At 44.4% G+C, this 20,666-nt stretch overlaps 1 protein-coding gene across 1 annotated transcript in view; it reads right to left on the reverse strand.

The window, feature by feature from the left end:
• Positions 1-419: 419 nt before the first annotated feature.
• SORT1 (sortilin 1) overlaps positions 420-20,666 on the reverse strand; it is a 66,085-nt gene continuing 45,838 nt past the window's right edge. Inside the window, exons 12-20 of the mRNA XM_083172933.1 lie at positions 20,277-20,379; positions 20,031-20,199; positions 6,414-6,604; positions 5,130-5,319; positions 4,916-5,032; positions 4,615-4,720; positions 2,965-3,074; positions 1,290-1,410; positions 420-1,205 (exon numbers count right to left, since the gene is read on the reverse strand). Coding sequence (XP_083029059.1) covers positions 1,191-1,205; positions 1,290-1,410; positions 2,965-3,074; positions 4,615-4,720; positions 4,916-5,032; positions 5,130-5,319; positions 6,414-6,604; positions 20,031-20,199; positions 20,277-20,379 — 1,122 coding nt within the window. The 3' untranslated portion in view covers positions 420-1,190. The remainder of the gene's footprint in view (positions 1,206-1,289; positions 1,411-2,964; positions 3,075-4,614; positions 4,721-4,915; positions 5,033-5,129; positions 5,320-6,413; positions 6,605-20,030; positions 20,200-20,276; positions 20,380-20,666) is intronic.

Consider the following 20,666-nt stretch of genomic DNA (forward strand, 5'->3'; position numbering starts at 1 on the left):
GTCACAACTGTCAGGCTGGCCCGACAGCCATGACCCTGTCCCGTTCTCGGCCGGCTCGACGCTGATTTGGCAGGCGAGATTCAATGTCCCGCCTGCCGAGCACTGAGAAGGGGACAGAAATTGTGGAGCTGCGGCTGGGAGCTTGACAATTCCCGGCCGTTCTCTGCAGAACGTGCCCGACTGCTTGTAAAGTCGGGCTCGTTCTGCAGAGATCCCTGTTCAATGCTGTCAGGTATGACCACATTGAATAAGGCCCCTCCTTAAAAACAAAACAACTGGTTACATAGTGTACTCATTTTGTTATTGCTCAACATTTACAGAAATCATTCACTATATTGTATAGAACATTTGTCAATATCTGGTTATTAAGTTCATGCCGGTGTGAATACTGGTGTACGAGCCAACATGGGACAAAGGGATAAAAATGTAATCAGTTTATTTTTTGCCAATTGTAAATCACAAAATATACAGAGAGAATCCATTAAAAAGCATTTATCCTGCTTATTTACACCCTTTCTTTCCAAATGTAAAACAGATCTATATTACCCAGCAGAATAGGTCTACAGGATAGTAGCCTGGTTTTCATATTAAGGTGCAGAACTCAGAGTTGCAAGGTCCAATGTAATGAGAATATAAAAAGAAAAAATAATTCAAGACACCCAATCACGAAACGAGACACTCAGCATCAGTGATGACACAGGTGCCCGACATGAACGAGTGAACGCGCAGTGACTGAGATTTACCAGAACAAATTATGCATTCACGTAAATAAATGATTTTTTTGCAAGCCGAGCCAGACCTTGGTCTATTAAATAAGCTTAAATAAAGCAGCTGGATATTATCCATTAGAACAATCTGTATACCGTTTTCTTATCCACCAAATTAGATTTCCCGAATGATCTTGTTTTAAAAAAAGAAAAAAAAAATATCTTAAGAAATTGGTGCGATTCCCAGAACTGTAGCACCCAGAAGAAAGATACTTAAGTGTTCCATTCTTTTACAGCAATATGGTCTTCATCTCAGAAAGGACTTGTAACCAAAGACACCAGGGTATCCGTGGGAGGAATGAACAGAGAATCCTTGCTCTGTGCCCTCTGACCCTCCGGAGCTTCATCTCACGGTCAAACAATTCAGCACAAATTGCAGAGTCCGAGTGAAGTATCACGCTCCATATTCTTAATATAGCAAGGTCACTCCAAAAGATCCTGAAAGAACAGAGAAACGAGACGCGTTTAACAAGCCAGAGTAGCTTTTTAGAATACTGTCAACATGCAGGTACCTACTCTTACCTCATCTGAGTCATCATGGAAGCCACTATTCCTAAGAGATCCCCCAATGCTCGAATCCAACTGCTCGTCACCCTGTGTGTCCACATGCTGCCTTAGTACCGAATATCTGTGTACAAGGAACCTGAAGGATGGACAAAGGACATAAGCAGGGGTTAAAGGGGGGGACGGGACAGTTCTGCATATCCAACAGCTCAGAATATCCCCATTTTTAGCAGTTCCTAACATAGCAATAATTCAATTGGGAACCTGTCTGTCGTGTGGAATAATTGACAATAGAAAGTTCATATAGGGCCTGCTCTAAAAAGTGCATTAGAAATCCCTTGGTTTAGTTTGGGCTCAGTGTGCCTAGATTTTGTACCCATAAAGGGGCATGATTATGCTCCAGTCTCCAAGTGTACATGTCACAAGAAAAGTCCAACACCCCTTTCATTAAAACGAACCATTTTCCTAAAATATTACATGGATCAACCTCACTAAGGTCTTATTTGTCAAGGTGAAAGAACATTAAAGTTAAGGACTGCCTTTTTACATGGAATATTTGTATAAATGAAGCAGTACAATAATAAATATGCCTCCTACAACCCTATATCTCATGTAAGTACAGTTACAGAAAACATAGTCTTTGCAAACTAGACTCATCAGTGTGCCCAACTATGTCATATGTAAGGAGCATCCCACACAACTTGACCATGCAAATATCTGCTCTGCAAATCTATACGCGTTAGTGGATTTCTGCGTAAACTTATGAGGATTCTGTGCTGCTCTCACCAAATCCTCATTACGGAATATGGCTCAAAATTTTCCCTTAGCATTCATGCAGTTACCTTGAATTACATCAAAACATGTTTTTTTGTGTAGCAGTTTGTTTAACCATTTGAGTGCCAATATTGCTGTAAAACAGGCATGTCCAACGTTGGCCCTCCAGATATTTTGAAACTAAACATCCCAGCATGCTTTGCAATAGTTTTAACATTCTCTATTAGCAAAACTGTGGCAAAGCATGCTGGGATGTGTAGTTTCAAAACATCTGGAGGGCCAACGTTGGACATGCCTGCTGTAAAAGATCCTCAAAAAATGACTGCGAGCAGTGCCGATAGCTCACTTTCAGAATATTCAACTGCTTCCCCTTCACTCACCGTATCCATCTTGCTGGTTCTTTTCAGCGAGGTGAAAACAGCGAGTGTGACAATTAAAATGGCAGGACTCGCTATAAAATGCAGCGGACTCGCATTTGCAGCAAACCTCAACATTTAAGGGAATCCTCCCCGCCAGAGATTTTTGCAAAACATTGAATATGGCGAGGGGGTTTGGATGGCGAGGATGGCTGTTCCTCGCCCAACAAAAAGCCATTTTCCCCCTACAAACCCCCCTCGCATTGAATACACCCCATAGTCTTGAAATGACTAAACCGGCCTCATTGGCAGTACTTACTAGCTACTGTAGAGCAAATAAAAAGATTATTAATTATGAAAAACGTAACTTTTGATTACTGTTAATCTCCTGTGCACACCTACATATTCATTAATGTAGCATAGCCCTTAAACCTCTTTAAAAATAATGGAATTTGAACCAACCCAAACTATCTATCAATATAGTAAAAATAAAATGGCAGATGAGGGTTTCCAGCTAAATCTGGATTTAATTTTTCATAGAATACTTTTTCCATATTTGTTACCTTCCACCACAAATATATTTCTTGATTATCATGATGGCAGCAGCTACAGCCACTAAAACCACAACAACGGCAGAAAGAATCACTGCGACGTAGCTAGTGGTTGGTTTGTCCTGCAGAAAGACACAAAAATATATACGTGCAAAATAAGTATATAAATGACCAATTACTATGGTGGAGTGTTTAAACATGCCTCACTACCAGTGTATTGGGCTCATGCCAAGGTTAGGAAGAATTTGCAAGCTTACCATTACCCACCAGTGTAGTGGAGAAGAATCCACTACACACTCCTCTCTCTGAAAATGTAATGTCACACAATTCCGGCTGGGCAATGGATCAGAAACAATTACTAATCTGGGAAATTGGTATGCAATTTTACAACCTAAATCCAGGCCCCCCTTAGCATTTGGGTTTCCATAGCAATGTCATCCCTTGTACCCACTACAGTTATGGTGTGTACACACGGTGAGATTCCTTTGCTATTCGACTTGCTATGTAATCTTTGCTAACTCTGTACTATTTACATACAATTCATGCTATCTACATTCCATTTGCACTATATAGTCATTGCTACACTGTCTATTTGGATTTTTTATTTCAGCTGAACGGGAGCACGCATCGGCATCGACTTGGGTTAGAAAGCTTAAAGACATGTTCTATCTCCATACGATGTCTATGCGATCCCGATTTGATTTTGACTATATAGTTTTCTCTCTCTGGGCTGCAATTAACAGATAATGTGCTTCTAGAAGGGTGTCATGCCCTGCCTTTTGGAAAGCACTTCCATGGGTTGCACAGACACAGTCCCATAGAAGCTAGTGTTTTGTGCATACAAAGTCCCACAGCTGCTTGCGTTAGGCCTGGTGCTGCAAGATCCATGGTGTACAACCAGAGACCAGAAGTGGTTCCTAAATTGAGTGCCTCAGGTCACTTGTACGAGTGCAGATTTATGTGATCGGCAAAACCAGAGCTTGTGGCTGTCTATAATAAAATATGTGGACAAACTGAATGGTAACCCTGTCCTCCAAATCATAACTGAACATAAATTAGCAGAATTTCTTAATAAGAAACTTTTGGACTAGAGGTGCCATGAAAAAGAAAATGCTTTCCAGCTGTGGTAAAACTACAATTCCCAGCATGCCTTGCCCCATAATGTGGTAAGACATGCTGTGATGTGTAGTTTCGCAACACCTGAAGGGTCACAGGTTGCCAGGCCTGCTCTAGTATTCCATGATTCAAGAAAGCTTGGGAATCAGAGTTTTTCAGGTCTGCTCACTATTTTACTGTAACATCTATTAAGCTAAAACAAAAGGAATTTCTTATTAGCAGTATAAATATTATAACGTTCACAACAACGCATCCAGAAAACGGTTAATCCAAACTGACTGAGTTACAGAAACATTCCAGGCCAAATAATATTTCAGAGGGAGAACCTAATCTGCCAGAATATGTATATTGCTTTGGACATGACTGCATGAACACGATTCAGGATCATACCTTAAGAATCTGTAGGAAATGGTGTGCTTGGTATAGGAAAGGCTATAAAAGCAGAAACAGCAGCCAAAACAAATTAGTGGCCGAGGAGTCTTCCCTGATTACTGTGATGTTTGAGTTTAGTGCAGCTCAGAAAATGAAATGGGCAGATAGAAATACCTGTGGTATTGTGGACAGGTCACTTGTACATTTCTGTTTCATGTCCATCTCTTCCCGCATAGGATTTTCTCCACCAGTGCACTTATCACCAGGAATCTTACGGTACCTATAGGTTAAAAATAAAAATAAAAAAAGAGTTGGTAGATTACATTTCATTAAAAAAAAACAAAAAAACCCTCCAATATAGCAGCAATTGTGGAAGGGGGGATATTATCATTAAGTAATGGAACTAAAAATATGTCATTGTGATTGACAACGGCAGTAGTGTAAGAGTTAATAAGTTACCCTAACCCATTGTTACCCTTTCGTCTTCAATTTTTCCTCTTTTCCATATACACACAGTTCCAGCTCATGGCCCTTGAGTTCAGGCTGTTCTTCACATGTCGACTCATTCTCTTTACGGAAATATCCAAAGTCGCTGTATAAGTGGAAATTAATTTAAGGACTTTCAGAGGTTATCAGACAGGGAGAGTTGGCAGTGCATACATCGTTAGTATGTATATAAATGACATTACCACATGTAGTCATCCAGTGTACATGTACAATACACCGGTTCTGAGCTCACAATGTAATTCCGACCATTTTGGCACATGGAGGATTGTCGCAAACGCAGATACTGTTCCTTATATCCTAAAACACAACCATCAGATGGGGCCCCAGGATCTGTCGAGTGTGCCAACCAATTGATATAATCTTTCTCTTCACCTAATGAAGGGCATTGAAGACAAAACATATGCAAGACCAGATAAACATTATAATACATATATATTTAACCCTTTAAGTGCCAAGTGAATTTGTCAAAATCTATGTGTGAAAATTTCCAAGCAAACATTGGTACTTATTTCCTAACATGGCTTCCAAATTTTCTACGTACGCTAACGTAGGGAAATGACATTGCATGCGCTTTTTGCATGACATGCGATGCTCCATATTTTCAGATGTATGATATGGCTGGTGTGAATGTGTTCCTAAAACAAAACCCACTATCAACGCCACTCTGAAGCGTGGCGAGCGCAGCGAGCCTCGTGTGGGGCGGCGGAACGCGTCCTCCGACCTTTTCAGACCCCCACTATCCACGTCGGCGTGGAGTTGACTTTATTTAGTGTACCGGGCGCAGCGAGCTACCAAGCCCGAAGCGCGGCGAGCGCAGCGAACCCGCGAGGGGACGCGCATTACTTTACACACTTTGGGCTCAGTGGCACGCTGCGCTCGCCACACTATATAAAATCAACTCTACGCCAACGTGGATAGTGGGGGTCTGAAAAGGTCGGAGGACACATTCCGCCGCCGCTCGCCACGCTTCAGGATAGCGTGGATACTGGGGGTGACGCAATGGTATAGTAAGCACCTATCAAATCACATGGCATGGGTGCTTATACAATGAAATATCGCATCGCATTTGGTGCCATGCGATCCTATGCGATATTTCATTGTATAAGCACGCCTGTGCACTTAATATGTTCCTACGCAGAATAGCCCACTAAGCTATTTGCTTAGAGGGCGCCTTGCTAGGAAACAAGTACCCATACATTTTTTATTCATCATAATGACCTGTAATGTTTACCTTATAAAGGAAATAAAATATGTTATGTATAAAAAAATTGTATTTACATTTATATAACAAATGTGAGTGACACTGGCATTTTTAGCAGATATTTTGCACATCTCTCACAGAGATGTTGGCAATCAAAGGGTTAAGCCCATGTTACCATAAGTGAAGGTGTTGCAATAAAGACTGTGAAATTCAAAGAGATGGGAGAACACTGGCAAAACAAAAAGAACACTTGCTTTATACTCACAATTCTGTTTTAGAAGAGAAGCAAAGTCTATAGTGTAGGACATCCAGTAGTGTCTTAGGAAACTAGGTGGATACCCCCAAATGGTGACATTCAGAGAACGGGCACCTGGCTCTGAAGCCAGGCCAGTGAAAATCAGAGGCTCATTGGTAAAGTTATAAGAAAACCAACACTGGCCTTCATCTGTTGAAAATCTATGGGGGGGAAAGGTACATACATATAAATGATTAAACATTCATTCACATACACACCAAACATTACCTCTGGAGTAAGCCGGTTGCCCATTTTAATATTTGGCTCTCAGTTAAAAAAAAAAAAAAAAAAAAAAAAATTGAGTGAATCCTTAACCCCTTCCTGACAGAGCTAGTTTTTGCGTTCCTGACAGAGCCATTTTTTTCAAATCTGACATGTCTCACTTAAGTGGGGATAACTTTTTTTTGCTTTTACTTATCCCAGTGATTTTGAGATTGTTTTTTCGTGACACATTGTACTTCAAATTAGTGGTAAATTTGGGTCGATACAGTCTGTGTTTTTTTGTGAAAAATACCAAAATGTCGTGAAAAAATGGAAAATTTAGCGATTTGCAAAATGTTAAATTTTCTGCTTGTGAGACAAATAATCTTACCACTCAAAATAGTTAATAACTAACATAGACCATATGTCTACTTTATGTTTCCATCATTATTTCAACTTCCTTTTAATTTTTTTGGACACTAGGAGGCTTACAATATGAATAGCAAATTCTCAAATTTTCAAGAAAATTTCAAACACTGATTTTTTTAGGGACCAGTTCAGTTCTGATGTGACTTTGAGGGACTTGTATGTGAGACACCCCCATAAATGATGCCATTTCAAAAACTGCACCCCTCACAGTATTCAAAACAGCATTTTGGAAGTTTGTTAACCCTTTAGGTGTTTCACAGGAATTAAAACAAAGTGTAGGTGAAATTTCAAAATTTCATTTTTTTTGCAGATTTGCAATTTTAATACATTTTTCTAAGGAACACAGTACATTTTACTAGAGAAATGTGACTAAAAATTGATTCCCCCAAATCTTTTGTTTTCATAAATATCCTATATGTGGCCCTAGTGTGCACGTTGACCAAACCACAGGCTTCATAATAGAAGGAGCACCTACTTGATTTTGGAGCCTCCTTTTTATGAGATTATTTTTTAGGCACCATGTAGGTTTCTAGGCACCATAAGATGCTAAAATTTAGGAACCCCCCCACAAGTGACCCCATTTTGCAAACTACACCCCTCAGGGAATTCATCTAGGGGTATAGTGTACATTTCAAACCCCCAGGGGTTTCACCAATTTTGATACAAGTGGGCAGTGAACATGAAAAATTACATTTTTTTACACAAAAATGCAGTTCTGGCTCAAAATTTTTAATTTTCACAAGGTATGAAGGAGACAAAGCACCCCAAAATATGTGCCCCAATTTCTCCCAAGTACGGCAATGCCTCACATGTGACCAAAAAGTACCAGTTGGGTGCATGGCAGGACTCAGAAGGGAAGGAGTGATTTTTGGATTTTGCAGCACAGATTTTGGTGGAATGAATGGTGGGTGCTATGTTGCACCAATACAGTGGAACCCCCCCACAAGTCACCCCATTTTGCAAACTACACCCCTCAGGGAATTCATCTAGGGGTATAGTGTACATTTCAAACCCCCAGGGGTTTCACCAATTTTGATACAAGTGGGCAGTGAACATGAAAAATTACATTTTTTTACACAAAAATGCAGTTCTGGCTCAAAATTTTTCATTTTCACAAGGAATGAAGGAGAAAAAGCACCCCAAAATCTGTGCCCCAATTTCTCCCAAGTACGGCAATGCCTCACATGTGACCAAAAAATACCAGTTGGGTGCATGGCAGGACTCAGAAGGGAAGGAGTGATTTTTGGATTTTGCGGCTCAGATTCTGGTGGAATGAATGGTGGGTGCTATGTGGCATTAGCAAGACCCCCGAAGCACGGTGAAATTATGAACCTAATATTCCATAGATGTGTGGTATATTTTAAAACACTCCTTTATACATAGGCCGGGTTTGTCGGGGCAAGTGTCACACTGGAAAATAGTTTGCTTTCTTATTCCCTTTTTATAGCAAACTTTGCACCTTTTTTGTGTCCTGCCCTTTTTTCCAGTGGAGGGGATTTCATCAGGAAAATGCTGCCCTGGTACAATACGGGGACCAGTACTAGAAGTACTGGGGCCCTCTGCCTGCTGGTTCCCAAATATTAGGCCCTTTATGACTTCCTCTTGAAAGTGCATAAATGTCCCCCTCTGGCCGGTAGAACGGAATAGCACGTAAGCGTTATACAGTGCCATCTGGATGATATACACGGCCACCTTCTTGTACCAGATTTTTGTTTTCCGCAGGGCACTGTACGGCTTCAGTACCTGATCTGAAAGATCCACTCCGCCCATGTACCTATTGTAATCCAGGATACAATTAGGTTTGGAGGTGTGGGTACTGGTACCTCGTACAGGGATGGAGGTGGTACTGTCTCCGTGAATTGTTGTCAGTATAAGGACATCCCTCTTGTCCTTATATTTGACCAACAACATATTTTCGTTGCATATTCCCCTGCTTTCACCCCTTCTCATTACTTGGGCAATGTGCGTTTTTGGGAGGCCTCTTTGGTTCTTGCACACAGTACCGCAAGCTGCTGTACCTCTTGAACCAAGGGCCTTAAACAGGGGGATGCTGGTGTAAAAGTTATCCACATAGAGGGGATAACCTTTATCCAGGAAGGGGTGCACTAAATCCCAGACAATTTTCCCACTAACACCTACGAGGGAGGGGGGGCATTCTGGCGGTTCAATTCTTGAATCCTTCCCTTCATAAACCCTAAACCTGTGGGTGTACCCTGAGGTGCTTTCACACAGTTTATACATTTTTATGCCATACCTTGCCCTCTTACTGGGAAGGTACTGGCGGAATTTAACCCTTCCTTTAAAATGTATAAGGGACTCGTCGATACAAATACATTTTTCAGGGATGTACACCTCTTCAAATTTGGCACTGAAATGATCAATGACCGGCCTGACTTTGAATAGCCGGTCAAAGGTGGGATCATCTCTGGGTGGGCACTGTGCATTATCGGTGTAATGTATAAATTTAAGAATTGTCTCAAATCGAGTCCGGGTCATGGCCATACGGTAAAATGGAGTACTGTACAGAACATCTGTACTCCAATATTGCCTAATTTCTGGCTTTTTTACTATGCCCATATGAAACACCAGACCCCAAAACGTCATCATCTCTACTGCATCTACAGGGGTCCACCTAGCAAATGATGACGTGGGGTTTTGAGCAATAAACTGCTGGGCATATAAATTAGTTTGGTCCACCATTAAATTTATAAAATCATCAGAGAAAAATAATTTGAAAAAGTCAATTTCTCTGAGACCTGTGGAATCAAATTGGATTCCTGGCATGGCCAAAAACTCAGGAACCTGGGGCTCAAAATTGTCTGGTGGTGGGGTCCATACGAGATCAATTATTGGGGGGGGGGGGGTCTCAGCTGCTCTACGGGGGCGTCTTTGAGGGGGTCCCTCATCACCAGAGGAGGAAGAGGAGCTTAAGGCAAATCCTTCAAATTCCCCGCTTGCATCACTGGCTGTGTCAGAGTCAGAAGCAAGCATGGCATATGCCTCCTCCACTGAATACATTCTCCTGGATGACTGGGAGGACATTTGGGAGGACATTTGGGAGGACATTTGGGATGCCATTTTTATTTTTGTGTTACTGGTAGTGAAATGTTTCAACACGTGTATAGTGTAGGGGGGGGTACAAACTTTATTTCAATCCGGGGGGTATGTAGTGTGTAGTGTGTATGTAGTGCAGAAAAAAAAAAATACTTTATACCAATAAAAAAAAAAAAATAAAGGGGTTAAAAATAAAAAATTTAAGGGGTTAAAAAAAAAAAAAAAAAGGTCCTGCGCCAAAAATTGAGCACAGATGTTGGTCAGTAACGTCTGTCACTGAACAGCGCTCAAAGGCAACAGGAATTTGATCAAAAAAAAAAAAAAAAATAGATCAACCCTGTGCCGAAAAAGATGATCAGTGATGTACGTCACTGATCAGCGCACAGCGGCCACAGGACACCCACAAAATCACAGTGTGTGTAAAAAAAAAATTAAAAAAAGACCCCACAGCACACACACAAAAAAAAAAGGTGATCAGTGATGCGACACTGATTACCAGTGAGGTGCAGCAGGTGCACAACCTTTGGTGCAACTGACAGGTATATATAAAAAAAAAAAAAACCTCTGTACCCCCAAAAAAGTTGCTGATCACCTCAGATATAGTGATCAGCACAAAAGGCGGGGGCAGCAGACACAAAATTTAGCACTCTCTATCACTCTCTGTCACTATCTCTCTCTATCTCTCTATCTCTCACTATCTATCACTCTATGACACTGCAGCAGCAGCACTGACAGGTATATCTATATATAAAAAAAAACCTGCGCCCCCAAAAAGTTGCTGATCAGTTAATTTATACTGATCAGCACAAAAGGAGGGGGCAGCAGTCAGTTATATAAAAAATATATAGCACAATCTGTCACTATCTCTCTCTATCTCTCTCTCTCTATCTCTCTCTATCTCTCTATAACTATCACACTGCAGCAGCACAAAATATAGCACTCTGTCACTAGGCCTCTCTATCTATCTCTCTCTCTCTATCTCTCTCTCTCTATCTATAACTATATCACACTGCAGCAGCACAAAATATAGCACTCTCTGACTCTCTCTATCTCTCTCTATCTCTCTCTATCTCTCTCTATCTCTCTCTATCTCTCTCTATCTCTCTCTATCTCTCTCTATCTCTCTCTATCTCTCTCTATCTCTCTCTATCTATCTCTATCTATCTCTATCTATCTCTCTATCTAGCTAGTACACTGCAGCAGCACAATTTCACAGGAAGGCACAAGTAGCAACAGGATCCAGGAAGCAGTGATGAAGCAGCGATCAGGTAAGTATGGAGCAAGTATGGAGCAAGTATGGAGCAAGGTTCTGGTCAGTATGGCGGCAGGGGGGTACGGTGACCGCACTGCACGCTATTCCAGACCGGAATGGCGTCTGCAGTGCAGTCACCGTTAGTTTAAATCCCCCTCCTTGGCTGTGATTGGTCCGTCGGTCCGACGGACCAATCACGGCCTTTGGGGGCGGGCGGGGTGAGGTGGGGTGACACCAGTGTCACCCTTACACCCCGCGGTGATTGGTGCTGTACTTTACAGCACCAATCACCTCTGATCCCGTGTCACCGGCGAACGTTATTCGCCGGTGACACAGGAAAACGCTGTGAATGGCTGTTCACACTGAACAGCCAATCACAGCGATCGCCGACGGGGGGGCGGCATCGCAGCCCCCCCTGGGCATGCACGGACATGTCTGCTGTCAGGGACAGCAGACATGTTGAAACTGTCACCGCGTCTATAGACGCGGTGACAGTTTAAATCCATGACGTACATTTACGCCATGTGTCGGGAAGTGCTTCCCGACCATGACGTAAATGTACGTCAAATGTCGGGAAGGGGTTAATGTCTCAGAGACACTCTTGAATGGCAACAGGGCTTAGTCACTGCCCATGATATATTATATTTTAACAAATGCACTGTAATTCTTCTGGCCCCATAAAAGAATATATGACTGCATTTCACTTGATCCAGTTTATTCTACGCCTAAAAAGCTAATTTCCACTATGTTCTTAACTTGGGACATCAGGAAAAGGCCAATTCCACAACCAGGTGTCTGGTCCAGTTTTATTTCCCAATTACTGCGTCTATTCATTAGTAATTATGAGCTATATTTTCCCTCATAATGAAGTTGGATGATTAATGACTGTGGTGCTGAAAAAGTAACCAGCATTTATTGGTCATAGCATTCTGTCAGCAGGTGGGTCCATAACTGGTGTAACCATATGACCACCATACTTGAACAAGTAACGTCATCATGGTGTTGGAAATGCTAATGAGGTTATTGCCAGAATGCCGTAAGACTACCAATTAGCTTGCCAATAGTAGAAACAACACATTCCATGTCTATTAGAAATATTCAACATCGGGGGCGTGGCCTAGCAGCTAAACGGAGCAAACGTGTTCCATAGGAGCTCCTGGAATTTAACAGCTAAATCACCCTTTTGCCCACATCCACCTCTTCTTTCTTTGCCCCAACTCTCCCCTACCTCCATCTTTAGCACCCGACCAGCCTCTGACAGCGTCGCGGAGCCGGGGAGTCCTTCTCAGGACTCCTGCAGGTTGCGGCCTACCAGGGAGGTGAAGCCGCGGCCTCGAGTTTGCGCCCAGACCAAGCAGACGGAGCCGGCGGGAAACGAGGAAAACAACCCCTGTGAGCAGCGGAGACCAAGAGGGAAGACCCCCGGCCGGAGAGGACCCTCAGACTGCTGACCGGAGGAACAGCATCGCTCCGTGACAGCGCGACGATCAGATGCCGCCACAGAGGAGACGCGGCGGCGAGGACACTTCTGACACGTGAGTACGGGAGACGGCGGAGCTCCCGGCTCACGCATAAGGCAGACACGGGGAGAGGGGGAAGCGGCAGCAGCACTTAAGCGCCAGAAGAAAGGGCGCTGTGCAGAACGGATCCCTGGGCTGGGGCATTAACCCCCTGCCCGCCCGGAACCGCCGCCATCTTGGGTGAGCAGCCTGTGCTGCTCGCCTACCAGAAAACCCCAGCCTGCAGCCGCTCACCCTTATAGGAGACCCATCAACTGCCAACTCTCTACTGCCTACCTCTGAACAGGCCACTTAAATTAAATTATAAAAGATCACAAATAGGAGAGGGGGAAAGGGGAAAAGAGGGAAGAAGGGACCCATTAACCCCCCACGCCCTGGACTGCACCCTTAACTTCCAGCACTGCCACTGCCTCCTCATTAGGGCAGAAGGGAAGAAGGAAGAAGGTTGCACAAACTGACACCACTCCAGAAGCTGATCTTTGGCTCTGCTGTGCCCCTCGGAGCTAGAGGACACCTTCGGGCTGACCCCCCCCCCCCAACTAATACAGCACCTCCAGCACCCCTTCCTAGAACAGAGACTTCCTGAAGCGACCCCCTGGCAGCAAGGAAGTGCCCAGATACATACCCTTTGTCAGCAGGGATGGGCGCCAGCACATGACTCTCTCTAATCAAACACCCCACGTATCCTGATGAGCAGCAATGGTACACCATATGTTTAATAACTGATGTATTGATGCATGTCTGATCAAACCTGCCTTCCCCCATCGCATTAACATCTGATTGGTTTCAGCTTTCTATACAGTGTCTATACAGCCGCTATGCCTCCCAAAAAGAGCAAAGCCCCCAAACCAGTGTCTCAGGTACCCTTTTTCAAACCTAACCCCAGGAGCTCCAGCGGCGGGTTAGAGATCAACATCACGCCCTCCCGGAACTCTGAGCCTAAACCCCCTCCCAGTGACCATTCTACCTCCCATGCTATCACGCCGGGACCCCCGACAAGCTCAGAGATTTCTGATGATGCAGCCCTAACGGTGGGCACCCTGAAGATACTACTCACCCAAATGAAAGATGAGGTTACATCAGAAATTCGCACCTCTCTGCAGTCATGCCAGCGCTCTATTGACGACTTAGGGGAGCGTACTGACGCACTTGAGACCAAGATGGGGGAGATGGTAGGCTCTCATAATGATCTGATAGACTCTCATGCCTCCTTGGAGGAAGAGGTAGCCGCGCTGAGGGAGAAACTGGTGGACATGGAGGACAGATCACGGAGGAACAACATTAAGATACGAGGTATCCCTGAGAACATTGCTAACAGCAGCTTACACGACTTCGCCGTCGACCTCTTCAGGAAGCTGCTCCCATCGGCTTCCTCAGCAGATCTTCTTCTGGACAGGATACACAGACTACCTAAGGCCAGATCGGCCCCTGAGGGCGCCCCGAGAGATGTGCTGATGAGAGTACATTTCTTCCACATCAAGGAGGCACTCCTTAAGGCCGCAAGGCCCACAGAGGAGTCAGCTTCAGTCCTGGGCTCCTTGCAACTTTATGGAGATTTCTCCAGAGCAACCCTACTTAAGAGACGCTCCCTACAGCCCGTCACATCGGTCCTCAGGAAGGCGAATATCCAGTACCGCTGGGCCTTCCCCACCCGCCTCCTCATACAGAGAGAAGGCTCTACAATTTCGGTATCATCGGCTGAGGAAGGTTTGAAGCTTATGTATGCCTGGAAGTTATGCGACACCCCTGCAGGGGCCCCCCTAGAACCTCCGACCCGGCGACTTCAGCAGGACTGGTCGCTGGTGGAGCAGTAAATATTTGCTCAGCCTCCCATATTAAGTACCTGTAGCAGTGTCATTCTGCAAGCCATAAACTATGTGAAATCTGTATCCTTATTTAGCTGAGTTACTACCAGCTAGGCATAGATGAGGATAGGATGCCTGGATTATCCAGACCAAATGATAGGCATTATGGCTCCATAGTTTACTCGGCGGTGCAGCCCGGACTAACCCGAGCTCCCCGGCAGACTTACATATTCTACATATCATAGAGTTTTATTGATATTAATATGGACACCGTTAAGTCATATCAAGGTTAAAGTATAGAACTAGACGATAGTAACATTAGATATCTTGAGTAAGCCCCTGTATGCACATTAGTGCCCAGTTGCCACTCAGACAAGCATGCTCCGCAAGTTCTAATTCAATGTTAGTGCCCCAAACTAAGTCATGGTGTGATATATTTTGTGTTAAGATGTTTTGTTCCTCAGGATTACTGTGGGGTAAATGACCACTACCCCCACACAAGTTGGTTGAGATGTCCTCTGTCAGGACTCTCACTACGGCTCCATATGGAGTCGCTAACTCTATTCTTTTCTTTCTCTTTTCAATCTCTTCACCCCTCCTTTTCCCCCATGTGTCTTGTCCCCATCCCTGTATGTCTTATGCGGTCTCACCTTGGGCAACTAGGCGCTACCTTGTAACGCTTCATACGCTTCCTACCATGAAATTTGATTATGGTTAACATTGTCACATTAAACGCCAAGGGTTTAAACTCCCCCCAGAAGAGGAAGTTGGCTTTGGCCTATTTTCATAAACTGAAGGCACATATTGTGGCAGTCCAAGAGACACATTTCATTAAAACGGCCCCGCCAAAATTCTCCAATAATAGATACCCGCACTGCTACACCGCAAATGGCCCACATAAAAAAGCTGGTGTAGCTATCTTGATGTCTGCTTCCTGCTCCTTTACCATCAACTCACAGTACGCTGACCCAGACGGCAGATTTTTAATTCTAGTAGGCCAGATAGATGGGATTGAGACTACACTCGTCACTTGCTATGCCCCGAACACTAGGCAAATTGCATTTAGCAGGAAACTCCTTTCCACTGTGCAGAAACACACTAAAGGGGCTCTCTTGATTCTTGGGGACTTTAATATGGTATTGGACTCAGTTATGGATAGATCCCGCCTCGTAAGCCGTAGAGACCAAAAATCCCCTGACCACTCCAAAAGGTTTAAACAACTTATTAATGAATATGACCTCCAGGATGCCTGGCGCGCTAGGCACCCTGGACAACGAGACTATACCTTTTTTTCTCACCCGCATCGGTCGTACTCGAGGATAGATCTCGCCCTCACGGATAAATGGACTCTGGCTTCTATTCGTAAAGCCGAGATATTGCCCATTACGTGGTCAGATCATTCCCCGGTATTGCTGATGTGGGATTCGAGCTCTTACAGGTCCCCACCGGGTCCATGGCGGCTGGGAGGGTCGGCTCTGACAAATACGGACTCAAGGAAGTCCATTCAGGACTCTCTCTCCCTTTATATCATTACAAATAAACCAGAGGACACGGGAACATTCAATCATTGGTGTGCGCTGAAAGCAGTAGTGAGAGGCTCCGCTATACAGACAGCAGCCAGGGTGAAGAGGGCAGAGGCCAGGGATCGGCGGGTGGCGGAGGAGGAGCTCTCTAGACTAGAAGCAGCCCATAAGGCTGACCCTTCGGACAGGGCTACATACTCAGCACTATTACAGGTTAGGGATAAAATCAATGCTGCTTCTCTTCGAGAAGTACAAAAAAACATCGCTAGATTAAATCAGCACTCTTACCTCTATGGTAATAAGGCTGGAAGGCTTTTAGCCAGGAAACTGAGGGGTAGAAGAGCCAAAGCAAGAGTAGACCTTCTAATTAACTCTAAAGGTACCAGAGTGGTTGATCCCTTCCAAGTCGCGGACACATTCGCGGAATATTATACTAAACTGTATAATCTTAAAACGGACCTGCACACCCCTCAGCCCTCAAAAGACGACATAAACGCTTTCCTAGACAGCATTAGGCTACCGATGTTAGACCCCGGGGTCTGTCAAACCCTTAGTGCTCCCTGGTCCCTGTCAGAAGTGGAAACAGCTATAGATGGCCTACCCCGGGATAAAGCACCTGGCCCCGATGGATATCCCTCAAATTTCTACAAATGTTTTAAGGCGGAGCTCGGGCCAGTCCTGACGAGAGTATTTAACGAGGCCTCCCGGGCGAAGGGGTTCCCAAAAGAAATGCTCGAAGCCCGAATAGTAACCATTCCGAAACCCGGCAAAACACCCACATCGGTCCAGAACTATAGGCCCATAGCCCTACTAAATACGGATCTGAAATTGTATGCTAAATTGATAGCCAATAGACTAGCCCCATTACTCCCATCACTAGTGAGGGGAGATCAGGTAGGCTTCGTACCGGGAAGACAGGCCCCGGATAATACCCGCAGGGTCTTTAACGTTGTAGATATGTGTGACCGTACTAAATCCCCACTACTACTGCTCTCACTAGACGTGGAGAAAGCGTTTGACAGACTCCACTGGGGGTATTTAAGAGAAGTATTGGTACGCTTTGGTCTTAAAGGCTGGTTCTTGGACTCCATATTCGCTCTATATACATGTCCATCCGCGAGAGTATTCGTGAATGGATGTCTATCCTCGAGCTTCCCGATAACTAACGGTACAAGGCAGGGGTGCCCCCTATCTCCGCTCATATTTGTGTTAGCAATGGAGCCCCTGGCTGAGAAGATCAGATCCGATGACCGAATAATTGGCCCGACCATAGGAAATATCCCACATAAAATTTGTCTATTTGCAGACGATGTTTTACTATGCCTACAAGAGCCGGAAAGATCCCTGAAAGCACTACATGAAGCTTTGGAGGCTTACTCCTCAGTTTCGTATTATAAGCTTAATACGTCTAAAACCGAGGCTCTCCCATTGAATATCCCCAGTGAGGAGGTGACTCGCTTGAAAGATAGATACCGCTACGCGTGGCAAGGAAGAGCAATTAAATACTTAGGAGTACATGTCGCCAGAGACGCGCACCTGATTGAATGCAACTTCCTCCCGCTCCTACACTCATTCCAAAAACTAATTACTGAGTGGTATGTCCACGAAATCTCATGGATGAGTAGAATTGCAGCTTCAAAAATGGTCCTTCTCCCTAAACTTATCTACCTTTTCCGAGCAATTCCCAGGAAGCTCCCCAAGTCCTTAACATGTAAAATTAACTCCCTTTTCACTAAATATATCTGGAAAGGCTCAAAACCCCGATTAGCTAGGAAGATTATGGTACTCCCAAAAGCTCTGGGGGGAGTAGGGTACCCTGATATTGAAAAATACCACATGGCCTGCATACTTAGCCAAGCTAGGGACTGGCTGAATACCAGCAACCCGAAACCTTGGGTCACACAGGAGCGGGCAATGTCTACAACCATTCCACTCGCGGATCTCCTTTGGGTGCCCCTCCGGGATATCCCAGGAAGATCAGAACTTAGCATAGCCACAAGGGCGACACTGGAGGTGTGGCATGGGGTGCTCGGGGGAGTGGGAGGACTGGGCCTGCCTGGTGCAGAAATCTCGCTTGTAGCAGTTTCTAAATTTATTCCCAATCTGAATCTAGACTCATGGATTGGGGCAGGGATTTCCACCTTGGGACATCTGTGCGAAGCGGGAACCCTCTCACAATTCTCTGCTCTACAGGGGAAATACGGTCTACCTAAAAATGATTTTTACAAATACTTGCAAATACGCCATTGGCTATCTGCCACTAGAACAGACCAGACCCCAGTTATGCCTGCCCCGGCCCTCCTTACCTCCAGAATATATAGTCAGACACACAAGGGAGGCATTTCCAAGTGGTATGACTATTTAGTCTCGGAAACTAAGCAGGGGAAACTGCCAGCCCAGCTTAAATGGGAAGTAGACCTTAAGGTATCCTTCAGCGAGGAAGTGTGGGATTCCATTCTTTATTCTGGCTTCAAAATGTCCAAAAGCTTACACCACGCGGAAATGTTCTTTAAACTCTGCCACAGGACGTACTTTACCCCCAAGAGACTACATGCTATTTGGCCGAATGTCTCACACATGTGCTGGAGGGAATGTGGGGGAGTAGGTTCTATATTACACATATTTTGGCAATGCCCACTTCTATCCCCATTCTGGGCCGAAATAGCTACCCTTATTAGCGATGTACTCAGAGTTCGGCACCAGTTAGACCCAGTAGTGGCACTACTACACCACTCCGACACAATTAAAGGGGGGGACTTGTATATTATGAGACATATACTAATTGCCGCCAAGGCGGCAATCGGACAACTATGGAAATCGGCGGAAATTCCCTCAGTTCGACAAATTATTAATAAGGTACATAGCCACTTCCTCTTCGAGACGACTAACGCCCGATACTCCTCTTCGGCCTCCTCAATCCACCTGAGGTGGTTTAAATGGAGTGAATACCAGGAGTCCCGGGCCCTCCCGCCATTCGGCGGGGAGACACAGGAGCTGTCAGCCCTCAATTCCCCCCCCCTTGTCGCAAGAGTACTGATTTTTGACAGCCTCAGAAAGACCTGTGACCTAAACAGGAAGGCCGATTGCCCAAGCACCGCTACCCACCCCCCCCTCCTCCTCTTGTGTCTATTCCCCCTCTTTTCCTTTCTTTCTACAACATACTAACCTGGCCGGCCGGCTGGGGAGGCCCCCCGCCTTTCTTCTTCTCTTTCCCCCTCCCCCATTCTTCCAATCTCTATCCCCTTACTGTCCAAATATAGGTCAATGTTTATTATTGTGATTGTGGATTGTAATATTTAGACATATAACTTTACTCTCTACATTATTCAAGTATGTTGCATAAGTTTTTCTGTACGCACGCATTTGTATTCTGCACTTTGTGATCTAATACCGTGACCTAATAAAAATCTATTAATTAAAAAAAAAGAAATATTCAACCTCTCTTTGACTTCCATAAACATACAAACTTTTATATAGGTAAGCATTTTAAAAAGGGAAACTCCAGATAAATTATTATTTAGCAACATGATCTCTGGTGTGCAAATAATTAAAACAGTGGGGTTCCTGTGGAAGCTTGGGGGGGTCCTAAAGCCTAGCAGCAGTTGCAATTTGCAAACACTGGGTTATCATTTGGAATACAAACAGCTAATGTATGTTTAGGTTTCTGTGTTGCTCCAAGGACAACACAGAACCGCGCCCAGAAAGTGCCTCAAAACTTGAGAATTAGATTTTTCTCGAATTCCATGTAATTCTCAATCCCAATTTAGCATTTATCGAATCCCCATTAACAATATTCTGCTCACTTGATAGTGTCGATAGGCAGATCACTTTGCTGTACTGCCACAATAAGTCCTCCGGAGTCCAAGATGGCATAATGATGAGGGCCATCCAACACCCGAGTCCATGAGTATCCACCATCATCTGAGAGGTATACACTTGGAGTAGCTACGGACACTGCATCCCCCACACTGCCTGTGACAAGAGAATACACAGTGATTCAAACAACAATGCTAAACAATCTTGTTACTCTGTTGGGCAAGTTCACTTACCATGTGCAATTACTATTCCCACAGCATTTGGCTCAGACAGAGGTGGCAGCGGGACTGGAAGATTCTGCGAGATGCTGTACTGGGCATGTATATGCAAACTACACTGTGGCATAGATATAAATAGGGAAGAAAAATAATTACATAGATATAGCACTATACATAAATTGTAGCACATATATAATGAAGTCAATGTAGTTTAAAAGACAGATACATAGGTGCTAATGTCCATTTTTCTGAAAACGGACCATCATGCTGTCAGAAATTTGATCTCCAGAGTATGACCCTCTTTGGTAGTATTGATGTTTCTCCACATTTTCTTCCCAAAACTTCTGGGAATATATGTACTGAAAAGTGGAGAATTTTAGAAGTGGTAATGTTGGCCATATTTAT

The sequence above is a fragment of the Crinia signifera genome, chromosome 2 (assembly GCF_055691185.1).
Source record: "Crinia signifera chromosome 2, ASM5569118v1, whole genome shotgun sequence".
NCBI classification, from domain to species: Eukaryota; Metazoa; Chordata; class Amphibia; order Anura; family Myobatrachidae; genus Crinia; species Crinia signifera.